At 36.7% G+C, this 17743-nt stretch overlaps 1 protein-coding gene across 2 annotated transcripts; it reads right to left on the bottom strand.

Annotated features, from left to right (window-relative positions):
* Positions 1 to 697: 697 nt before the first annotated feature.
* Positions 698 to 16995, bottom strand: LOC145234775 (uncharacterized). Of its 2 annotated transcripts, none has more exons than XM_080099506.1 (22): positions 16882 to 16995; positions 12975 to 13103; positions 11442 to 11533; positions 11017 to 11095; positions 10395 to 10529; positions 9496 to 9654; positions 9016 to 9205; positions 8336 to 8492; positions 6067 to 6256; positions 5625 to 5804; positions 4810 to 4952; positions 4513 to 4600; positions 4048 to 4114; positions 3841 to 3901; positions 3653 to 3764; positions 3245 to 3369; positions 2885 to 3011; positions 2673 to 2821; positions 2267 to 2439; positions 2082 to 2212; positions 1804 to 2019; positions 698 to 1602 (listed from the first exon to the last, which is right to left on the bottom strand). In XM_080099506.1, exons 1-22 carry the CDS (start codon positions 16978 to 16980, stop codon positions 1486 to 1488), a joined length of 2919 nt encoding a protein of 972 aa, XP_079955632.1. In that variant the 5' UTR covers positions 16981 to 16995; the 3' UTR covers positions 698 to 1485. The 2 variants fall into 2 exon arrangements, with proteins under 2 accessions (XP_079955632.1, XP_079955641.1); XM_080099515.1 differs by lacking the exon at positions 16882 to 16995 and adding an exon at positions 13432 to 14419.
* Positions 16996 to 17743: the final 748 nt, after the last annotated feature.

Here is a 17743-nt window from a genome sequence, read left to right as displayed (position 1 = left end):
TTTGCAGAGACAATCTATAGGTTGTATAGTTGTATAGAGCTAATAAGGTTATTAACTATTCGTAATTAATTGTAACTTATGTATAGTTTGATCCGAAATTGCTGTACATAGTGGATTGCTTCTTTAAATGTCGATTTTTGCGTCTAATTGAAAAGTCAAGACTGATTTTAAAATTGATAATAACATTGTTGTAAGTTCAAGTTGTAACTTAAAAAAATGGTTTCTTTCTTGCAACTTCTGCTTCAGATTTTTCTGCACTTTCTCGATTGCTACATTTTTTTAGATATAAGCTTAATTTACATTTAAGTTTTGTTAACAAAAAATTTGATGTTTCCCTTTTGCTCTGAACGCAATTACTAAAACATTTTATGTTGTTGGTGGTCGACTGTTATTTTATTGTCGTTACATCGATCGATTCGGACGACTGCCTTTTGGGCCTTTTTAGAGACGAAGACATGAGCTTTGCCACAGTAACCGCAGTTTCATTTGTTACGACTTTGAGTTAAATAGTTGTGTGTCTGAAAATCCGTTGAAATATTTCGTGATGTTTCTTCGCCCAAAGTCGTGAACGTTTGTGTGACCCTGATTGAGCGAAGTATTATGTTAATGCTTATCAGTTTTAAGCTTTTAACCGGGCCGCCACAAATTGAACAGATACCATCACCACTTTTAACCTTCCAAGAACTCCACACAAGTGTCTTGCACTTCGGTTGGTTTGTTTTCACTACTTATAGACAAAAGAACGCTAATATAAGCAAGCACAAGTTGGAAAGAATGGCTACAAAAAAAGGAATGAAATGAATCAGTGCGATATATCAAAAAAGGCGATAAACTGTAGCCTACACATGTGCTCTTGTAATTGGTTCTTGCACAAATCAGTGTTTAAAATTACAGCACAGGACAATACATGCCGTTAAATAACGTAAACACCAGATCACGAAGTCACATCTACTAACTGCGATAGGATATATTACAAAGTTAATGACATTATTTGACAAAACATTGGAATTAAATTGCTACAAAATTTGATTTTTTCGTATGTTGCGAGCTGGCGAGTCAAAACGAGATTATTTGGTAAACAACGATTGCAGAATTTTCACAAATTATTATTGCAATCGCTTAGAATCAACAAAAAAACAGTTTTCCGACTGGGGGGCACGGGTGAATATGGAAATCATTTGTTTAAGGTTATTTGACCTTCAACACTGCCTAGTAAAATTTTCTTTGTTTAAAAATTGCAACATTAAATTTAAAAACATAATTTTAAAATTTAGTATTTGAGTATTTCTACATATATGTCTAACGTCTTTATAATAATTTTATTACTTCATGTGTTTGATATTGATTTCATTCCTGGCTTGACCGTACGATTTATAAAACAAAACAAAAACCATAATGTAGCTAATGCTTCTACACTGACACAATACAACACATCACAGTAGAACATTATGTAAGCTTACAATTATTTACAACGTTTAATATAATTCATTTTGGATAATAAAGCTGATATATGCAGAGTTGTTCACTCGCGGTCTCCGCTGTTTTTCGCGCGAAAAGGGTCAGAATAAAATCTTTGTTTTTAGGAAGACGAACATCAAAAATCTGTAAAATGCATTTTGCTATTTAATTTAAATGCATTGAAAAGTATAAATTGCCAAATTAACAGGTGCTGCCAGGCATATTAACTAAATGATGCTACTCTGAAAAATAAAACTAACATTATAATTGGCAGAAGAACATCACTAGTTTGTGTAAATTGCTGTCCACTATCGAACTATTGTTAACTACTTGTATATGCCATACCGCTTTAGAGTTGGCTTGCGTGGCAACACCGCTGATAGTGCTTCCAGCCTGACGCTGATCTCTTGGTTCAAGCTGAAAACTGAATCGTAAATCCTTCAAGGGCACGTCAAGTTTAATCTGAACATTTCCATTTCTGTCAGTTGCAATCATTCCAGTGTGGTGAGAGGCATGTGACAGTTTAAAGTCATAAAAATGTGACCAATTTTGAACAGCTTTCTAAAAACATTAAAATCGATTGAAAGCACATTTTCGCGCTCTTGCAATGTAAGACAGATTACCTCAAATTGCTCCAAGGTTATTGGCCGATGGAGCAGTTGCCACTCAGGAGCTTCAGGAAAATGACTTGTAATCATTTTATTAGGGTTAGTAAGAAAGTAATGTTCATCGTACGCGTAAACAAGCTTATCCCCTGAAAGATGATGTGTGGTATTCTGAAACAAATTACTAAATATGTTCGTGTTACCTGATATATGTCTTGCTCCCCAATTGGTATCAATTAACCTCCATTCGCCATCTATGTACACTGCGTTCCACGATCCCACAAACCGGGATGGATTTCTTTTAAACGAATGATCAGGAAAGTATCCGACGCATTTCAAGAAACCACGAATCGTTTTGCAATAAATACCAGCTGCTCTGTATCAGCGTAAAATAGGCATGACAGACATAGTAAATCATGTTCTACAATCAAGGTAAGAAACTCAATAAACTGATGACTGTTTACATTTCAACATTCAAATAAATATTGTGCGTTACATGTAAATACTACTTCTAGCTATGTAAAGAAGATTTCTTTAAATGTAGTAATAAATACCAGGTGTGCAGCCATTACATACAAATAAACACACTAAAATGTAGAGTTGCTTTACTTGCAAAGTCGTTGAAACAGAGTTGAATAGTCCGACCGGTTTTCCTTGAGTGCTTTCAAATGACCATAGGGCGAATCCTCCAACACATTATCGGGAAAGATAATCGCGTTTAAATCTTGAGAGCTTATCCAGTGAAACAGAATGCGCACCTACAGCAGGAGAAATTTTGGTTCCGTACATGTTTTGATTAATAACCAAGCTATTTTTCCTACCCTCTCCAGTTCCGTCAATTCACGGACCAACAACTTTTTCATCAACACTGCAAACGTTACATTTTCGGATACTTCGTTTGTTGCAATATCTTCCAAATCTCCAAAAAGCTCTGTGTTCTCTGTTTTACTAGTACAAAAAAGAAACTTCATGATTTAAAGAAGCCTAGAATCATGGCGAACAGAGAGAGCTTCAAAACAAAAGTCAAACACTGATCAAGGTTACGCTGACGCTGATCGTCTGCCACTCTTTTTAAGTATATTTTGTATATCAAACACCAATCATAAAAAAAATTGTCGCCCTGGCTTAGGCTTAAAATCCTAGTTGTATCGAACCATTAAAATTTCACGTCACATTCTAACCTGTATAAAACCTCTTTGCTTGTGTTCGGTGGCACAGGGGCAGGTTCTTTGTCCAGGACCGGTTTTAACTCTTTGATTTTATATTCTCCGTTGAAGCTGCTCTGGTGCGATTGGCCTCCGAAATTCTATGTTATACAACAAATAAAGCAAATAAGGAAATACCACGTTAAACTCTGTATTGCCTGTTGGCAATTATGTCTATGGAGATGTTTGTGTAGGTTTTGCCCATTATAGAACAATGCGGATCCCTGGTTTAAACCATTTTTTGTCAAGGGGTTCAAACCAAGGACGTTGTCGGACAGGAAACCCTATCAAGGTATCTTATGTCTGTGTATGGGTTTAGGCGCGCCCGCCAATGTCCTGGCCGTGGTTTAAGCAAACGCAAACATGTTTATTGAGAAATCCTACCATGCCACCTGGCGGTTTAAAGCTTTTTGACAACCCTTGTCGTCTTTTTCTCAGACGTTCTTGTAGGTATTGTTTTCGCCTATCCTGGTTTCTGCGTTTAATGTTTTCTTCCCTGTAGTACAAGTAGTTTGTGTTAAAATACTTTAAACTTGTGTTTGCTTTAACTCGAAATACCAAATTAACTCTACCTCTGAGATTCAAGAAAAATAGCACGGATCTTCTTTTCCATGTCTTCTTTGATGTTTTTGACTGCAAAACAAAAACGCTATACCTAATGACAGAGTTAAAGTATCCTTCTGGACAAGTGTGATGTGATAATACAAGTAGTTTGCATTGACGATGTAGAGTCGCAACTACCAAACCCACATCTAAAAGGGAATAAAAACTACATTTACCGTTTATAGTATAATCCACAGCAACTTTTGGTGGTCTTGAATTTCCTCCAGCGAGCTTGTCGTTTCTCTATAAAGAATGCTCGTGAATTAGTGAAAGCGCTAAAAAACTGTCATAGCAAATAATTTGAAAATTTTCGAACGATTTAAAAAAAAAAACCAAAAAAATTCGAAATGTAAAGTAGGGTATAGTCCACTATTTTTCGCAGTCAAAACTGTTGCGTGAATTACAAAATTCTGTATTTACGATATTGCAATGAGATTTAAAGCGTACCTCTACGATCCTAAACAAGTTCCGTGCCAAAATATACAATGTAATAAGGAATATTAGTCAACCTGAGTGTAGTGGATACTACTTTAAGATTCGGCGAGGTCGAAATACAAACTTAATGTTCATCTTATGGTATTAATTTGTAATCGGGTGATTACCAGAAAACACTTTGTGATAAAAAATCAAGGGGTAAATACCGCCTGAAACATGCTGTTATTGTTTCTTATTGGAAGCTGAAGGAAAGACGGTTTGCCTTTTATCCTTTCTCTTGTCAATGCTTCTTTCCTGCAAATTGCACAAACTACATTATATTCACGTGTATTCAATCGCAACCAAACATTTTTTTTGCATGTAATTATTTGCAACCAGTGTGGATTTAAACAAAATTATAGACTGTAATAGAGACACGTCATTCATTACCTAAGCTTTCGCGTCACGACTTGCATCAAGCAAAGACGAACAAACCGACTGTTGCGAAATGTGAACAAACCGACCTTTTTGTTCCGCCGGTGGCAACGTTTTCCGGAGACACTTCGCTGTCAAAACTTGTGGCCTTTGTACCATCTGCCACGACAGTGGCAACGTCCAACTCGTCTTCTGTCAGGGTGTCGGTTTTGTCGGAAGCTACAACGTCAACCTGCAACAAAATGGTCAAATTCAAAACAAATCATACTTGTTTTATTTTATTCGCGTTATTGGTGGTTCTGTAGTTTATTTAGTCATCATATTGATTTTAAAAGTACCAATGAGTGGACAAATGGGAAGTAGGTTTGATAAAAATGACCATCCTTTAATCAGTACAACTCACATTACAGCATAACACAGCACCCTGACAGTTGGTAAGAATCGGATTGAGCAATTAGTTGCGAACATAATGACATCCCAAGTCAAATTGAAATGTGCTATAACGAAGAAAGTGACACAAAGTGCTGACAGGAAGCCTCAGACAAATATCTTCGCGCAAACCAAATGCATACTTTCTAACCAAGCGGTTCTTAACCCTTGTTTAAAGTAAACCCAGTGGGTTTGTCAAATTCTAAGTAAAGGCAACAGCGCGTTTCCAAAGGTTGTTTCTTTCTAAGTTTGCTTATTTCAAAACTTTTCCAGGCCTTAAAAATACAAATTTAAATTCCATAACCTGTCCAGGTTTTCCATACCCGCGGGAACCCTGAACATAGTTTCATAACGAGGGTCAACCCTGAAGCGTTCATGCAAACCAGCGACCACGGCACACTGATGTATAAACATTGTAACTTACTATTAATGATGAGTACTTAATTTTTTGATCTTATTTTACTCGAAAAATCACCTGGCCACTTATGTTGATTTTTAGTGGACTGATGAAGCGAATTCTTTGCTGCTTGAGACGATGTTGGGCGTAAATGATTCCAATTGTCATGGCAAGCGGTAGAGCGGTCGGAGATTTAAGAGATTGAATAAGATCAATGGTGTTGAAGAAAATATCTTCAATCGTTTCACCCATTAACGCCTTTAAATGAGAGTATTTAAAGTATAAGGAATTACATGGATATTATTTTTTCACATCATACATTTCAAAACCAGATATACAGAAAACCTCGGTTAATCCAGATTAGAAAAAAAATCGGATTAGCCGATTTCGATTTTTTAAAGGCCTTTCGCATTACATACAAATCAAAATGAAGCAGGACTTTAACGGAAACGTTCGGGAACATTATTTCCGTTCATTATGATCCCAGAGGCAGTTACTTGAATATGCAATCGCCACACACCTGTGTCACCACAGTGTAGATAAATCCACACACTGCAATCCCGAAGAGAACACCGATAAACCTGTATGCGTCCCGCAGTAGTTTCATGTCAACCGGTTTTGGATACAAGATGCTGTGAACGAGCTGACCCTTGGCTGTGTGATATGCCGTTCGAACCACCACTCCTTTTACAAGCTCGCCCGGGCAAACACTGCAACCAATGTGTCATGTTGTAATATTTTTACATGCGAGCCGCTTAAGTTCACGCAATGAACAGAAACCCAACGTTATTGCAACACTTGTGTCATGAATGTGTGAACATAATATATTGCCTACTCATAGGCGCCGAACACGGTATGCCGGGTATGCCACGCATACCCGGACAAAAACCTCGGGTATGCCGCATACCCGAGAATCGGACCAACGTTAGTCATGCGTTATATGCTTTGTGGAAATTATTCTGATACGAACCAATATGTACCATACACAACTAATTTCAATCGCGGTTATTGTTTCACAACCCATGAATTATTCGCATTCATTACAATCATGACAATTGTAACGTCTTCGAGAAGCATTGGAATTTGAACATTAAAGGGTAGTGAAAAATAAAACGAAGGTGTTGGCGCTCGCTTACAGAAGTAGGAGAAACGCTGCTGTCCCGGGTTATACGTTAACAACCACGTGATAAAAAAGTTTAGCGTTTGTGAACTAAACAATCTTAGTTCTAACTGCATTTTACGCAAGGACACCGACTGTCTGGTTTCAACCGAAAAAACAACAACGCTTATATTGTTACGTCACAAATGTAAGGTTGATACTTAATTAGCGAAGTTTCTGGCCGTTTGGGACATCGTTTGAAGTACACTAAACTTTAAAGTCAATAATGCGCCACAATATGATTCACTGCGTTAAATAGGCGACACGCTGTAAACGGAACATACGATTTTATAACGTATAAAACGATTTTTGGGATGGCTAGGCCAGAAGTGTGTGGGCTTTGTTGCTTGAAAACAAAGCATTTTTTTAGTTATTAGCCTACAGAGAAAATAACGACCTAAATCTTTGTGTATCTTGATTGTACCGCCTCACCGTAATTTCGGCCTTATTTTTGTAATGTTACCGCGTTACCGCGCACAAACATGCGTTGAATTGCAACACTAGCAGAAGGGCATGGCATTGGAACTATGGTGTGTAAACTTATATACTGCAAGCTTTAACGTAGTCACATCATATGTAGCGACAGAAAATAAATTTGGTGTTTCATGACGTCATTTCGTGACGTCATATATATGGCATACCCGAGAAAAATTTGAAGTCGGCGCCTATGTGCCTACTTGTACATTTCAGCAGTGGTTTTACACCGAACTCGCCTTAAAAGGTTCGGACCGAAACCGAATAAATTTGGCCGAATCAGGCCGAACCTAAAGTCCCTATTCTGATCGATGTTTTCAACTAAATATTGTGTTGCTGATGTAGGTGAACTGGTTTGTGGCACTCCAAAACCACTTTAACAAAGTGTAAGCTTTACTTAGTTCTATAATTTTGCAGACAACATGGCTCGTATCTTTTAGAAACAACAATTAGTTAATCAATTTATGATGTTTCATATTGGTAATATTGTCATTTAGGGCATTAATTTCATACAATCAAAAAGTTCGGTTTCGTTTCGGCCGAATTCTTAAAAAAGTTCGGGCCGAAACCGAAACATTGGAAAGCGGCATATTCGGACGAAACGTTTCGGCCAACCGAAACTTTGGAACATCACTTGTTTAGATGTGAACCATATACATTGCCTGCTTGTACATTTCAGCAGTGGTTTTAACCTTTTTTGAGCTTCACTATTTTGGGAATTAATAATTTTTTGGAAAATTTCGCCAACATGCATCAAGTGGTTAGAGCTTCTAACAATAAAATCCACAACAGACAAAGTTTGCTAAATGTCGATACATGGCTTAAGGAGCACAGTTATTTACCTAAATTGGGTTGGTTTAGAAACTAAGTTTATGAAAAGGGTTTATTGTTATTACTATTATTATAAAACCTCACCCCAACCCTAATAGCAATAATCGTCAGCATTATTTACACAATTTTGCTTGAAATATTATTTAATGCTCTGCCCAATTTATCGTTATTTTTGAAATATAGAATATATTTAGTCAATATAACCGTCATTAGTTTTTAATTCAACTTAAGCAAGATTACAACAACAGAACAAGACTATTTCGTTTGTTAATTTTTCCTCACAATTTTCTTACAAAAACTCCTCCAATCTCTTACTTGGTCTTACCGTGTTTGAAGAACTTCTGTGCCACAAAACAAAGTGTGTCTTTTGTGCAGGTCTGCTGAATATACATTTTGCATTTTACTCGCTGCCTTCGGCAACGGAGTCTTTGTGATCGGAACACTCTTCCCAGTCAGCGTGCTTTCGTTCACTATACAAGTCCCTGCGAAAAAATGAATTTTTAGTGAACTCTCCTTTTCATCGAGTGAAGTAAAAGAAATGTAAGTTACGCAATTGCCGAACATGATTTTTGCAGCAGCCAAATTTGTTGTTTCAAAAAGGATATATTTGTGACTATTTGTGATGGGCGTACGTACTAAACGACCTTGAAGGAATAGCTGCAGAGCTCATAAATTGTTTTGGTTCAAATCTATTTGGACTATGATAATAAACGCATTGGTCCTAAACAGAGCTTTGCCAAACATTGGGGTCAAAAACCAACTACAAATAGGTTTTAGCAGGTCATACTGAAAATTTCATTTCTATCCTTATTAAGCTATAAAATGAATCCTAAGAAAAACATAAGTAGTTCATGACAACAAAACGACCATTTGACAAGATGATTTTGCTTTGCATACGTGATTTGGCACGTTGGTCTTAAACACACGGCATTTCAGTGCCAGCACAGAGTTCACGACAGATGGTTTTAGCTTAAACCTCGCGACCATGTTGCTGTGTTGATTTACCTGAAACTAAGGCTACGTCACAGGCCAACTGAGCACCATGTTGCGGTATGACTATGACGTCACCAGGTACGAGTTCCTTGCCACAGACATCTTTGGTAAGGTTTTCACCATTTTCTTGCCTTTGAACCTTCATTGTAATGTCGTTGTGGTATTTCACCATGTTATGAAGACTGACCCGTTCACGACGAACCTGGAAAATCACAGAAAAAATATGTTTAGTTCAACCAAGAACTAATAGCCAGTTTTAACAGATTGCAACCAGGTTACAGGTATCATAAAGCAGTATATATTTTTAGTCTTTAGAATATTTATGTCATACTTTATGTAATCAATGTTTGTATATCCTTTTGGGAAAGTATTTTTTTTTACATTTTTTACAAACAAAATCATACAAATTAAAAAAAAATCAGACCAAAGTTTATGTTTAAAAATGTTATATATTTCTGTAAAAATTACAATGGCTTAAAATGACTACATTACCCGTATCAATGATGTTATTGCAGATGAAAACAAAATGATAAAAATTGCTGTAGCATAAACATAATATTCATCAAACCACAAGAATATCACAGCAAATAGTTGGAAGACGTAAAGGGGATTCAGGATCTCTGACATCAACAAATACAAGTTTGACGGGATCTGAAAATACAAGCACTTTGCATCTACAGGCAACTAGTAAAGGTTGTTAATACACAGCCTCAAATTTAGTCCCTTTAAAAAATAATTAAGCAATATCTGATTCTGTTCCTTGAAGCCAGTGATACTAAAACTTTACAGCCAGTGATACTAAAACTTGAGTCTTTGCAACTTTAAACAACAAAAATTGCTTTTCAAATTCACATTTAATATATACTATATAACTAGAAAGACAGATTTCCTATGTGTTGCCAATTACAATGTATTATATCTCAATGGTTATCCACATCTATAGGATTTGATCCTATTTTTTGCTACGCAGTGGTTACATGTAACATAATTGTTTCTGCCAGCAGAAGCCAATGGGTTATAGACAGGGTTGCCATACTGTCCTTATTTCCAAGATTTGTCCTAATATTGAAAGGCAATGTCTTAGAAAAAATATTGTCCTTATTTCTTAGAAATGTCCTTGTTTTTTGACTTGAGTCCTTATTTTGTCTTATTTTCAATGGTTACAAGTCAAATCCCTATGGCAAGTGATATGCCAAGGCTTGTGTAAACACAAAGAGTTCAAAAGTGCTTGTTTTGTTAGTGAGAAAATTTAATTTTTCGGTTGTCCTTATTTCGGGGCCATGTCGACGGCAATCCTGGTTATAGATAACAAAAAATATAAAATGTACCTTTCCCTATGGCTTAATTAAACCTAAAAAACGGTTACTTGTGTTTAGTTAAAATCAACTTACTCTGACAGTGATAACATTTGGGCCAAACAAGTCACATCTGTTTTTTACATCAGCCTCATTTAAACCAGCGGTCGAATTTTGATGGATTTGCTCAAGCGTCGCCCTTTTATCCAGACTTCGAAGGCGACAGAAAGTCTGTTAATACATTCTAGTTTTTAGTAATGGTCTAGGCTGGAATTTGACTGCTTGTGTGACATTGAAAAAAGATCAATGTACAGATTGTTTTTGCTTTTGCAGCCAACTCTAGCCATTTTTTATTCTTGTTTTTTTTTTCACAAAAAATGTCAACTGATGCTAATCTACAATTTGAAATACAGCAAAAAAACAAAATATAATTCATGAATAACCACAGTTACCTACACTATTACAACTTTATAAAAGGGTAAATTAATTTTACGTACGGGCTATGTACAATTGGATACCACATGTATTGGACCTTACTGTCAGGTTTACACAAATTTTAATTCCTTGAGATTTGAGTAATTTAGCAATTTACTTAAACAGGTGTCAATTTTGGAAAAAAAATTAAGCAGGTTTTTTTATTGTTTTTACAAATTGGGACAATGCTTGATTAAAAGGCAAATTATCCAGGTGTCAAACCACAAGGCATGTTAAAACTTACATGAAGACTCTCATCCCATATGTAGAGTGTATCATGGTGGATAAATGCTCTGACAAGTTGGTCCTGGGTAGCCAAAGTACTACAAAACATCTTTTAGTCAAAATTTTTTGATAATGCATTTTCAACTTGTTAGCTGCTGTATACCTAATTGAAAATAGAGTCAACTTTGTGGTCTTTGACAAAAGGCAATGAAATGAACTTTCTTGTATGTTATTAAATAACTGCTACATTACATGTAGTTTGTGATAATTTGGAAATATTTAGCAAGTGCTATATGTTTTTGACTGTTTTAAGAGTAAATTACATGGCAGTTTTCCTAAATCATGTGAAAGTTGCATAGAGATTCACAGTTTGGGGATATTTTACCTATGCTATTGGGAAACTAAAAATTTTTTTTGCTCAGTTTGAAAAAAAATCACTTATACCGATCGATGAGTTCAGAAAGCCGACTGGGGTAGGCTTGCACCATAAGCATGGCTTTCTCTTGTTGTATGCTTTTGATGGTTGCTACAAATTTCTGCAAAGTAATGAATAGCTATTGAATATGGCACAATTCCTAGACTGTACTGTGGACTTTTCCAAATAAGCCTTATACCATGTTTTCCATTTCGCGTTTAGGCTTAACCCAAAGCTTCCTGGAAGGGGACACAGCTTGATTTCACTCATTATTTTTTTCTTTTTCTCTGAAGAAGTTTGCCCATGCACTTTTGGCAAAAAATTTTTGTGGATTTGGATGAAACTTTCACAGACGGTAGATATAGTTATGTGCCACCTCCTTTGTTTGACTTAAAAACCCCAATATTTACATGAAGCGATCCTGGCAAGTAGCAAAAAATGGCTCCAGCAACCACACAAAACATCGCATGACTTTTGTTGAAAGGAGAAAATTTTATACCTGCACTAAGTCAAGCATGCAGAATTCAAAAATGCAAAAAATACTACTGCGGCTAAACCCCAAAAATCGCATCTGAATTTTGGGTCGAAATATCCTGATTTTGGTAACTTAAAATAAATCGCATTTTTTTAACTAGCAGCCCCAATTTTTGGTGCATACCACTTAGATTTTTGGAACTGTAAGGTCTTTCCCCAAAAAATTAGCAACATTTGAATTTTACTGTTTTATTTTAAGTTACCAAAATCAGGTTAATGGGGCTTACAGGGTAAAACAAAACAATGGACACCTTAAAATTAGGTAATCTCTAAAGTTTAGAGTCTAAACTGTCTCATGTAATTCTGACATTGCACAAAAAATCACCCATTTGATGGGGGTAGTGGGGTAACTGATGGGGTTCCCAATTGAACAATGTTTACAAATTTGACCACTAGAGGTGTTTTATATAGCAACTCCAAATTCTTCTGACATCACAGGGCTATACTACCATGTGCACCACTAAGCAATGAAAGTAGATTACAAACATTGGTAACATTTGTTTTGTTGCCTTTATTATACTATTACACCACAGAAACCTTTCGTTTGTGGTGCACAGCAACATACAAATATGTTTTACACTTTGGGGGCTATCAGGGTAAATACTGGGGATATTGAGTCAAACGAAACAGATGGCACATTTACATGACTATGTCTACCATCTGTGAAAGTTTCACCCAAATCCACCAAAAATTTCATGGCAATATGGAGTAGACAGGAAAGAAAAAAACAGAAAACAAATCGAGTAAAATCAAGAAGTGTCCCCTTCAGGGAAAGGGACCCATAAATATCTATGCATACATGGGGGTGATGAAAACACACTGGAACGAAAAAAAAACAGACTCCTATGTGTCAAGATAATCAACTGGATCAAGAAATATTGGATAAAGTAGCTAACGTTAAACATAAACAAGTTCTTCCCGTTAAGTAAAATAGGTGTTGTTTACATATAGCATATGTTATGTGAACGTGATTCAATGCTCACTTGGGTTGGACAGTCTGTTATTAAAACCGAAGATAGCCACTGTACCTCTTGTGTGTCCACAGGTGTCAATAACACTGCTGTCATGTCTTTGCGAGTGGCTTTGGTGTGAGTGCATTTTAATCTCCAATCCGGTTTCCAGTAGAAGACCAGCTGCAGAAAGCCAGCACTACAAAGCTGTAAGCAACAAAACAACAGTAGCTTTATACAATGTCATCCACACTTGCACAAAAACAAGTTACACTTTGGAACGCTATGCACAGATCTGTTCATAAGTATAAGGAAACAAATAAAGAAAATAATGGTTCAAATAGATGCAAATTGCAACATGTTTTATTATTTTTCGCAAATGCTAATGCCATTATCAGTGATATGAGAACCCACATAAGTTACACTTGTTTATGACCACTTCAGTCACATAAAAGATTGATAAAAGGTGTGAAACCAGCATCACATACAACGTTAGATAAAAGGTGCACAGGAGAGACAGTGAGGCATAAACCACCTGGTTTTGTGAGAAGTATGGTAGTAGACGGGTATAAAGCAACCGCAACAATATACAACATTTTTAAACACAAGAACACCAAAGTTACACTGTTTAACGTAAGTCTTTTTTAAAGAAAACTATAAACCATGATCAGGTCTGTAAACACTAAGCTTAACAAACTATGTACAGGATATTAACCCATGACATATAAAGTTCACCAAAGAAACTGCCTATTGTATAAAATATAGGTAAGTAAACATATCTATAGTTTTTGGTACAAATCTTTTTTGTTAAAACACTGTAACCAGACAATGCTTTTTGCGGTCAAGGTTAGCAATTAGCATGCATAGATTTTGCAGCTTGCTAAGACAGGAAATCTATCATTATTGAATCGTTTTGATCGCAGTTTGTCATGCGTGATATATTCAACAGATCAATAGCAGATAAAATCAACCTTTTCGATTAAAATATAATAATTGTCCATTTTATGGGACAAAACAATAATGTTCTACTGATATATGACCGATGATGTCATTTGTCACCTTGTTGCAATTAAACATACATTGCAACATTTTCTACAAGTGTTTTATTATAATTACGTGAACGTGACTCTGACTATTATATCCACACAGGCGCCGACTTTGAATTTTCCCGGGTAAGCCATATTATATGACGTCATAAAATACCAAATATCTTTTTGTCGTTAGACATGATCCAAGTCTATACTTTGGATATGATAAGACTACGTCAGCGATTTTACTGCTAGGTTCTTCTGCAGCTGTTGCAAATTAACGAATGTTTGTACACCATAACACCACATTGCACACTACAAAAATGTGTCCCACATCCTCACATCGGCGGGGAGGCGGAAGAGTGGAGAACTGGGGATGGTAAGGTTGAGCCCGGATGACACCAACGCAAGTTACATACTTTGCCGTACGTTGTATGCATAGGCGCCGAGTTTTACCAAAATGCAAGGTGGCGGACATAAATCACTACCCGTCACTAATGCGTGCAACAACAAAAACTCAAATTCAAAGCCAAACACACTTTCCATTGAATGCAACGTTCGTCAAAATCAGAAAAATTATATTATTGGAATAATGTTTAGTTCGCAATTGCAACACGTTGCTGTATCGTTTATCATTGACTTAGCAACGTTCAAAAAATGTTTCGTCAAGTTTAACAATTTCTTACAACACGTTTGCACTGTACACAACAATGGTCCAATATTCGCAGGAGACAATGGTTTGTTTGACATCATAAACAAAGCACTAAACAAAAATGGCTGCAGTTTTAGGGCGCGTTTTGTGGCTGTACCACCATGCTTGTTTAAAAGCAAATTTGTTCCCAATTTTTTTCAGATTTGACGATGCTTCGTACGATACCGCTACAAACAGGCCAAAATATCCACGGTGGCCGCCACCGTGCTTTATAAACCCAAGGTTTGCCTCCGCATATTCGGCGCCTATGGTTGTATGTATTAGTATACATCAAAACTGTTCACCATTTTTTTTAAATATCCATCTCAACATAAACATTTTCATGCAACAAAGCGCATGTACGTTTGGCCTAGAGCCCTAGAGTAGACCAAGGGTGGGCAACATACAGCCCGCGAGCAACGGCCGGCGACCGCATTGAAAATTCCCATTTTTGGGGGGTCGGCAGAATGCAATGTACGTGCCATCGCCTGGGTGGCCTTCGCAACATCACCACTTTTGGGCCCGTGCATGCAAAAATGTTGCCCACCCTTGGCCCAAAGTTTACATAAAACATATACTTTGTTTTATGTTTACTTTGCTTTGGCCTAGCCCAGGGGTGGGGAACCTTTTTGTTCATAAAGGCTACTCAATAGTCGTTGTGTAACTTTCACTTGCATAGTTGTAGGACTTACGATCCAAAGGTAAATAAACTTCCCACTACATTTTCAACTTCAATACAACATTTACTTTCAGATGCGCTTGTTTACTCATATCAGTGATCTTAGGGCAGCTTGTGACATCACAGCCAGGTATTAGACATTAAATTATGTGCAAACAATTGTCTTCTTTATTAAAGAAGTAAGATTGCAGAACCATGAGCTCTTGGTAGTGTCCAGAAAGCCCTTTGTGAACCACTATGGGACCAATGGCTCTAGTGTGAACACCGCTTCCCATATTAAATAGTAATGGGAGGTAAGAAAAAATCGCCCCAAACAATTTCGTTTATTTTTCTTCGACTTGTGCAGCGTGCATTATCAAGATCCTAAAATGTATTTTGGCATCAAAGGCCACACTCTGTGCCCTAAAAGGCCGCAAGTGGCCTTTAGGCCGCTCCTGGCCTAGCCCTAGACATTATAATACTCGTTTTATAAGTTTCAAAGTCGTTTGTTACGTTTACAACGTGTCTATTTACGTAGTAAATTGTATGTGACGCATAATTAGTTTGGTCTTTAGCTGGTCCAAAAGTTAAGCTTCGTAAGGCGTTCTGCTCTAAAGGTTGAGGTACCAAGCCTACGTTTGTGAAGTAATAATACGCGTTGGGAAGATTTTTTTCAGTTGACTAGTCAGGCGTTGTCCTTGCGGTAGCGGCAGTTAAATAACAAAGAAAGGACTGTTTTCTCATAATTTAGTTCACAAACGTTAAACTTGTTTATTACGTGGTCGGCGACGTAATACCATAGGTGGCGACTCCTAACCTCCTCCCGTAAGTGGGCGCCTCTTTTCACAACAACATGGTTGTGCTTTTTACCACCCTTTAATGTTTAAATTTCAACGCTTTTTGAAGAGTTGATAAATTGTTATAAATTTGACCAATTCATTTGTTGTGAGCATCAGCCGCCATCGAAAGTAATTTTATTTATTACGGAACAGCATTGGTCGGTATTTCTAGAAAGCATATAACGCATGACTAACTTTGGTCCTATTCTCGGTTATGCGGCATACCCGAGGTTTTAGTCGGGGTATACCACATACCCCTGTTCGGCGCCTATGATTATACCACTGCATACTTGTTGATTTTGTATATTTACAAGTGAAAAAATACTAGTTGGAAGAATAATTGTAGGATTTTATTTTTGACACGGTTTGCATTTACCCAAGCAAAACTTATTTTCATGGCACATAAAATGACATATTACTTTGTGCAAAAAAAATCAGAATGAAACCAAAATGTTCAGTTTAATGGTTTAATTTAAAAGTATACATGCTTGGTATTGAAGTTATTTCGGATAACGTTTTGCATTGCTGTTCCTAAGAGCAAAACTGAAGACCGCCAAGCAGAGCATACAAGCTACAAACATCTAATTTGTCAAGTGATGACAACTGGGTCTTACATTCTCAACCGGTTACAGTCATGTCAAAATGATTGTACCAGTAAAAAATTAAACACAAAACTGTCATGTATTGTCACACAACCAGTTGTTAATGTTATTGTGCTGTGGAAATACACGGGTTAATGGTGGGGGTGTAAAAATACTCATATACTTACTGTGACAATGAATGACAGACAGGTTTTTAATTTATTCCTCCTGTAGCCCTGACAAAGCAGCTCTTGTGGAGTTCCTTTGTCGATGCTTGACGAAAACATCTCCGAAGCTTTTGAATTGTGACAATGACTGTATATTGGTTTTAAAAGTAGTATTACTTAATACATGCTTTATTACTTAAATAGTAAATATAACAATGAATCCTGTCATGATCAATAAAAGAAAGCAATAGAACAATAATACGGTGATTTTACAACAAGTTCCATTCAAAAGACTATGTAACGAACAAAAATGCTTATATAATCCAGTGCTGCAATGATTTCTTTACCTGAGCAAAATAAACATCACTTAACTCAAATCATTTTTGGTCTAAAGCAAGTTGTCACATGTATGCAACACTGTCTGGTATACAGGCTTTCTCTGTTCGTGGGTAGACAAACAAATTCCACAGCTCTGTGTGCAGAAAAAAGTTTTGTTTGTTTGTAAGGCTCAGAAGCCATGCTTTAAATACGAAAAAAGAAATCTACCTTCGGTGCTTCTACCAAATAACTGACCTGTGCGCAGCCATTGACATAAATCACTACACAAACAATAGCGTTAGACATCGTAACAGCACAGGTTTAAACATGCCTTGATTTAAATACTGGATTGCCAGCATGGGCGTCCGCACATAGGGGCAAATGGGGTCAGCTGACCCCCCCTGGAAAATTGTTGGATGAAAAATGATTATAGGCTTTCTGTTTAATTTCTTTAGTTTTTTGACAAATGCAGCTATATGGTGATTTTGTGGTTTCCCGTTGCCTAAACTACCACTCAATTGTCCCGAGCACTTTAACCCGAAGGTACAAGACCGAAACCTAATCC

Source organism: Phallusia mammillata, chromosome 1, assembly GCF_965637545.1.
Source record: "Phallusia mammillata chromosome 1, kaPhaMamm4.hap1.1, whole genome shotgun sequence".
NCBI lineage: Eukaryota > Metazoa > Chordata > Ascidiacea > Phlebobranchia > Ascidiidae > Phallusia > Phallusia mammillata.
Note: the sequence above shows the minus strand (reverse complement) of the source record. Positions and strands in the feature narration are given on the sequence as shown.

What these genes read in the sequence shown, in the direction of transcription:
- LOC145234775 (XM_080099506.1), bottom strand. Translation starts at nt 16,980, where the DNA reads ATGTTTTCGTCAAGCATCGACAAAGGAACTCCACAAGAGCTGCTTTGT. An exon ending in ATTTTTCTTGAATCTCAGAG is followed by an intron (nt 3,765 to 3,840) that starts GTAGAGTTAATT and finishes CTTGTACTACAG; the next exon opens with GGAAGAAAACATTAAACGCA. An exon ending in TAACCTTGGAGCAATTTGAG is followed by an intron (nt 2,020 to 2,081) that starts GTAATCTGTCTT and finishes TAATGTTTTTAG; the next exon opens with AAAGCTGTTCAAAATTGGTC.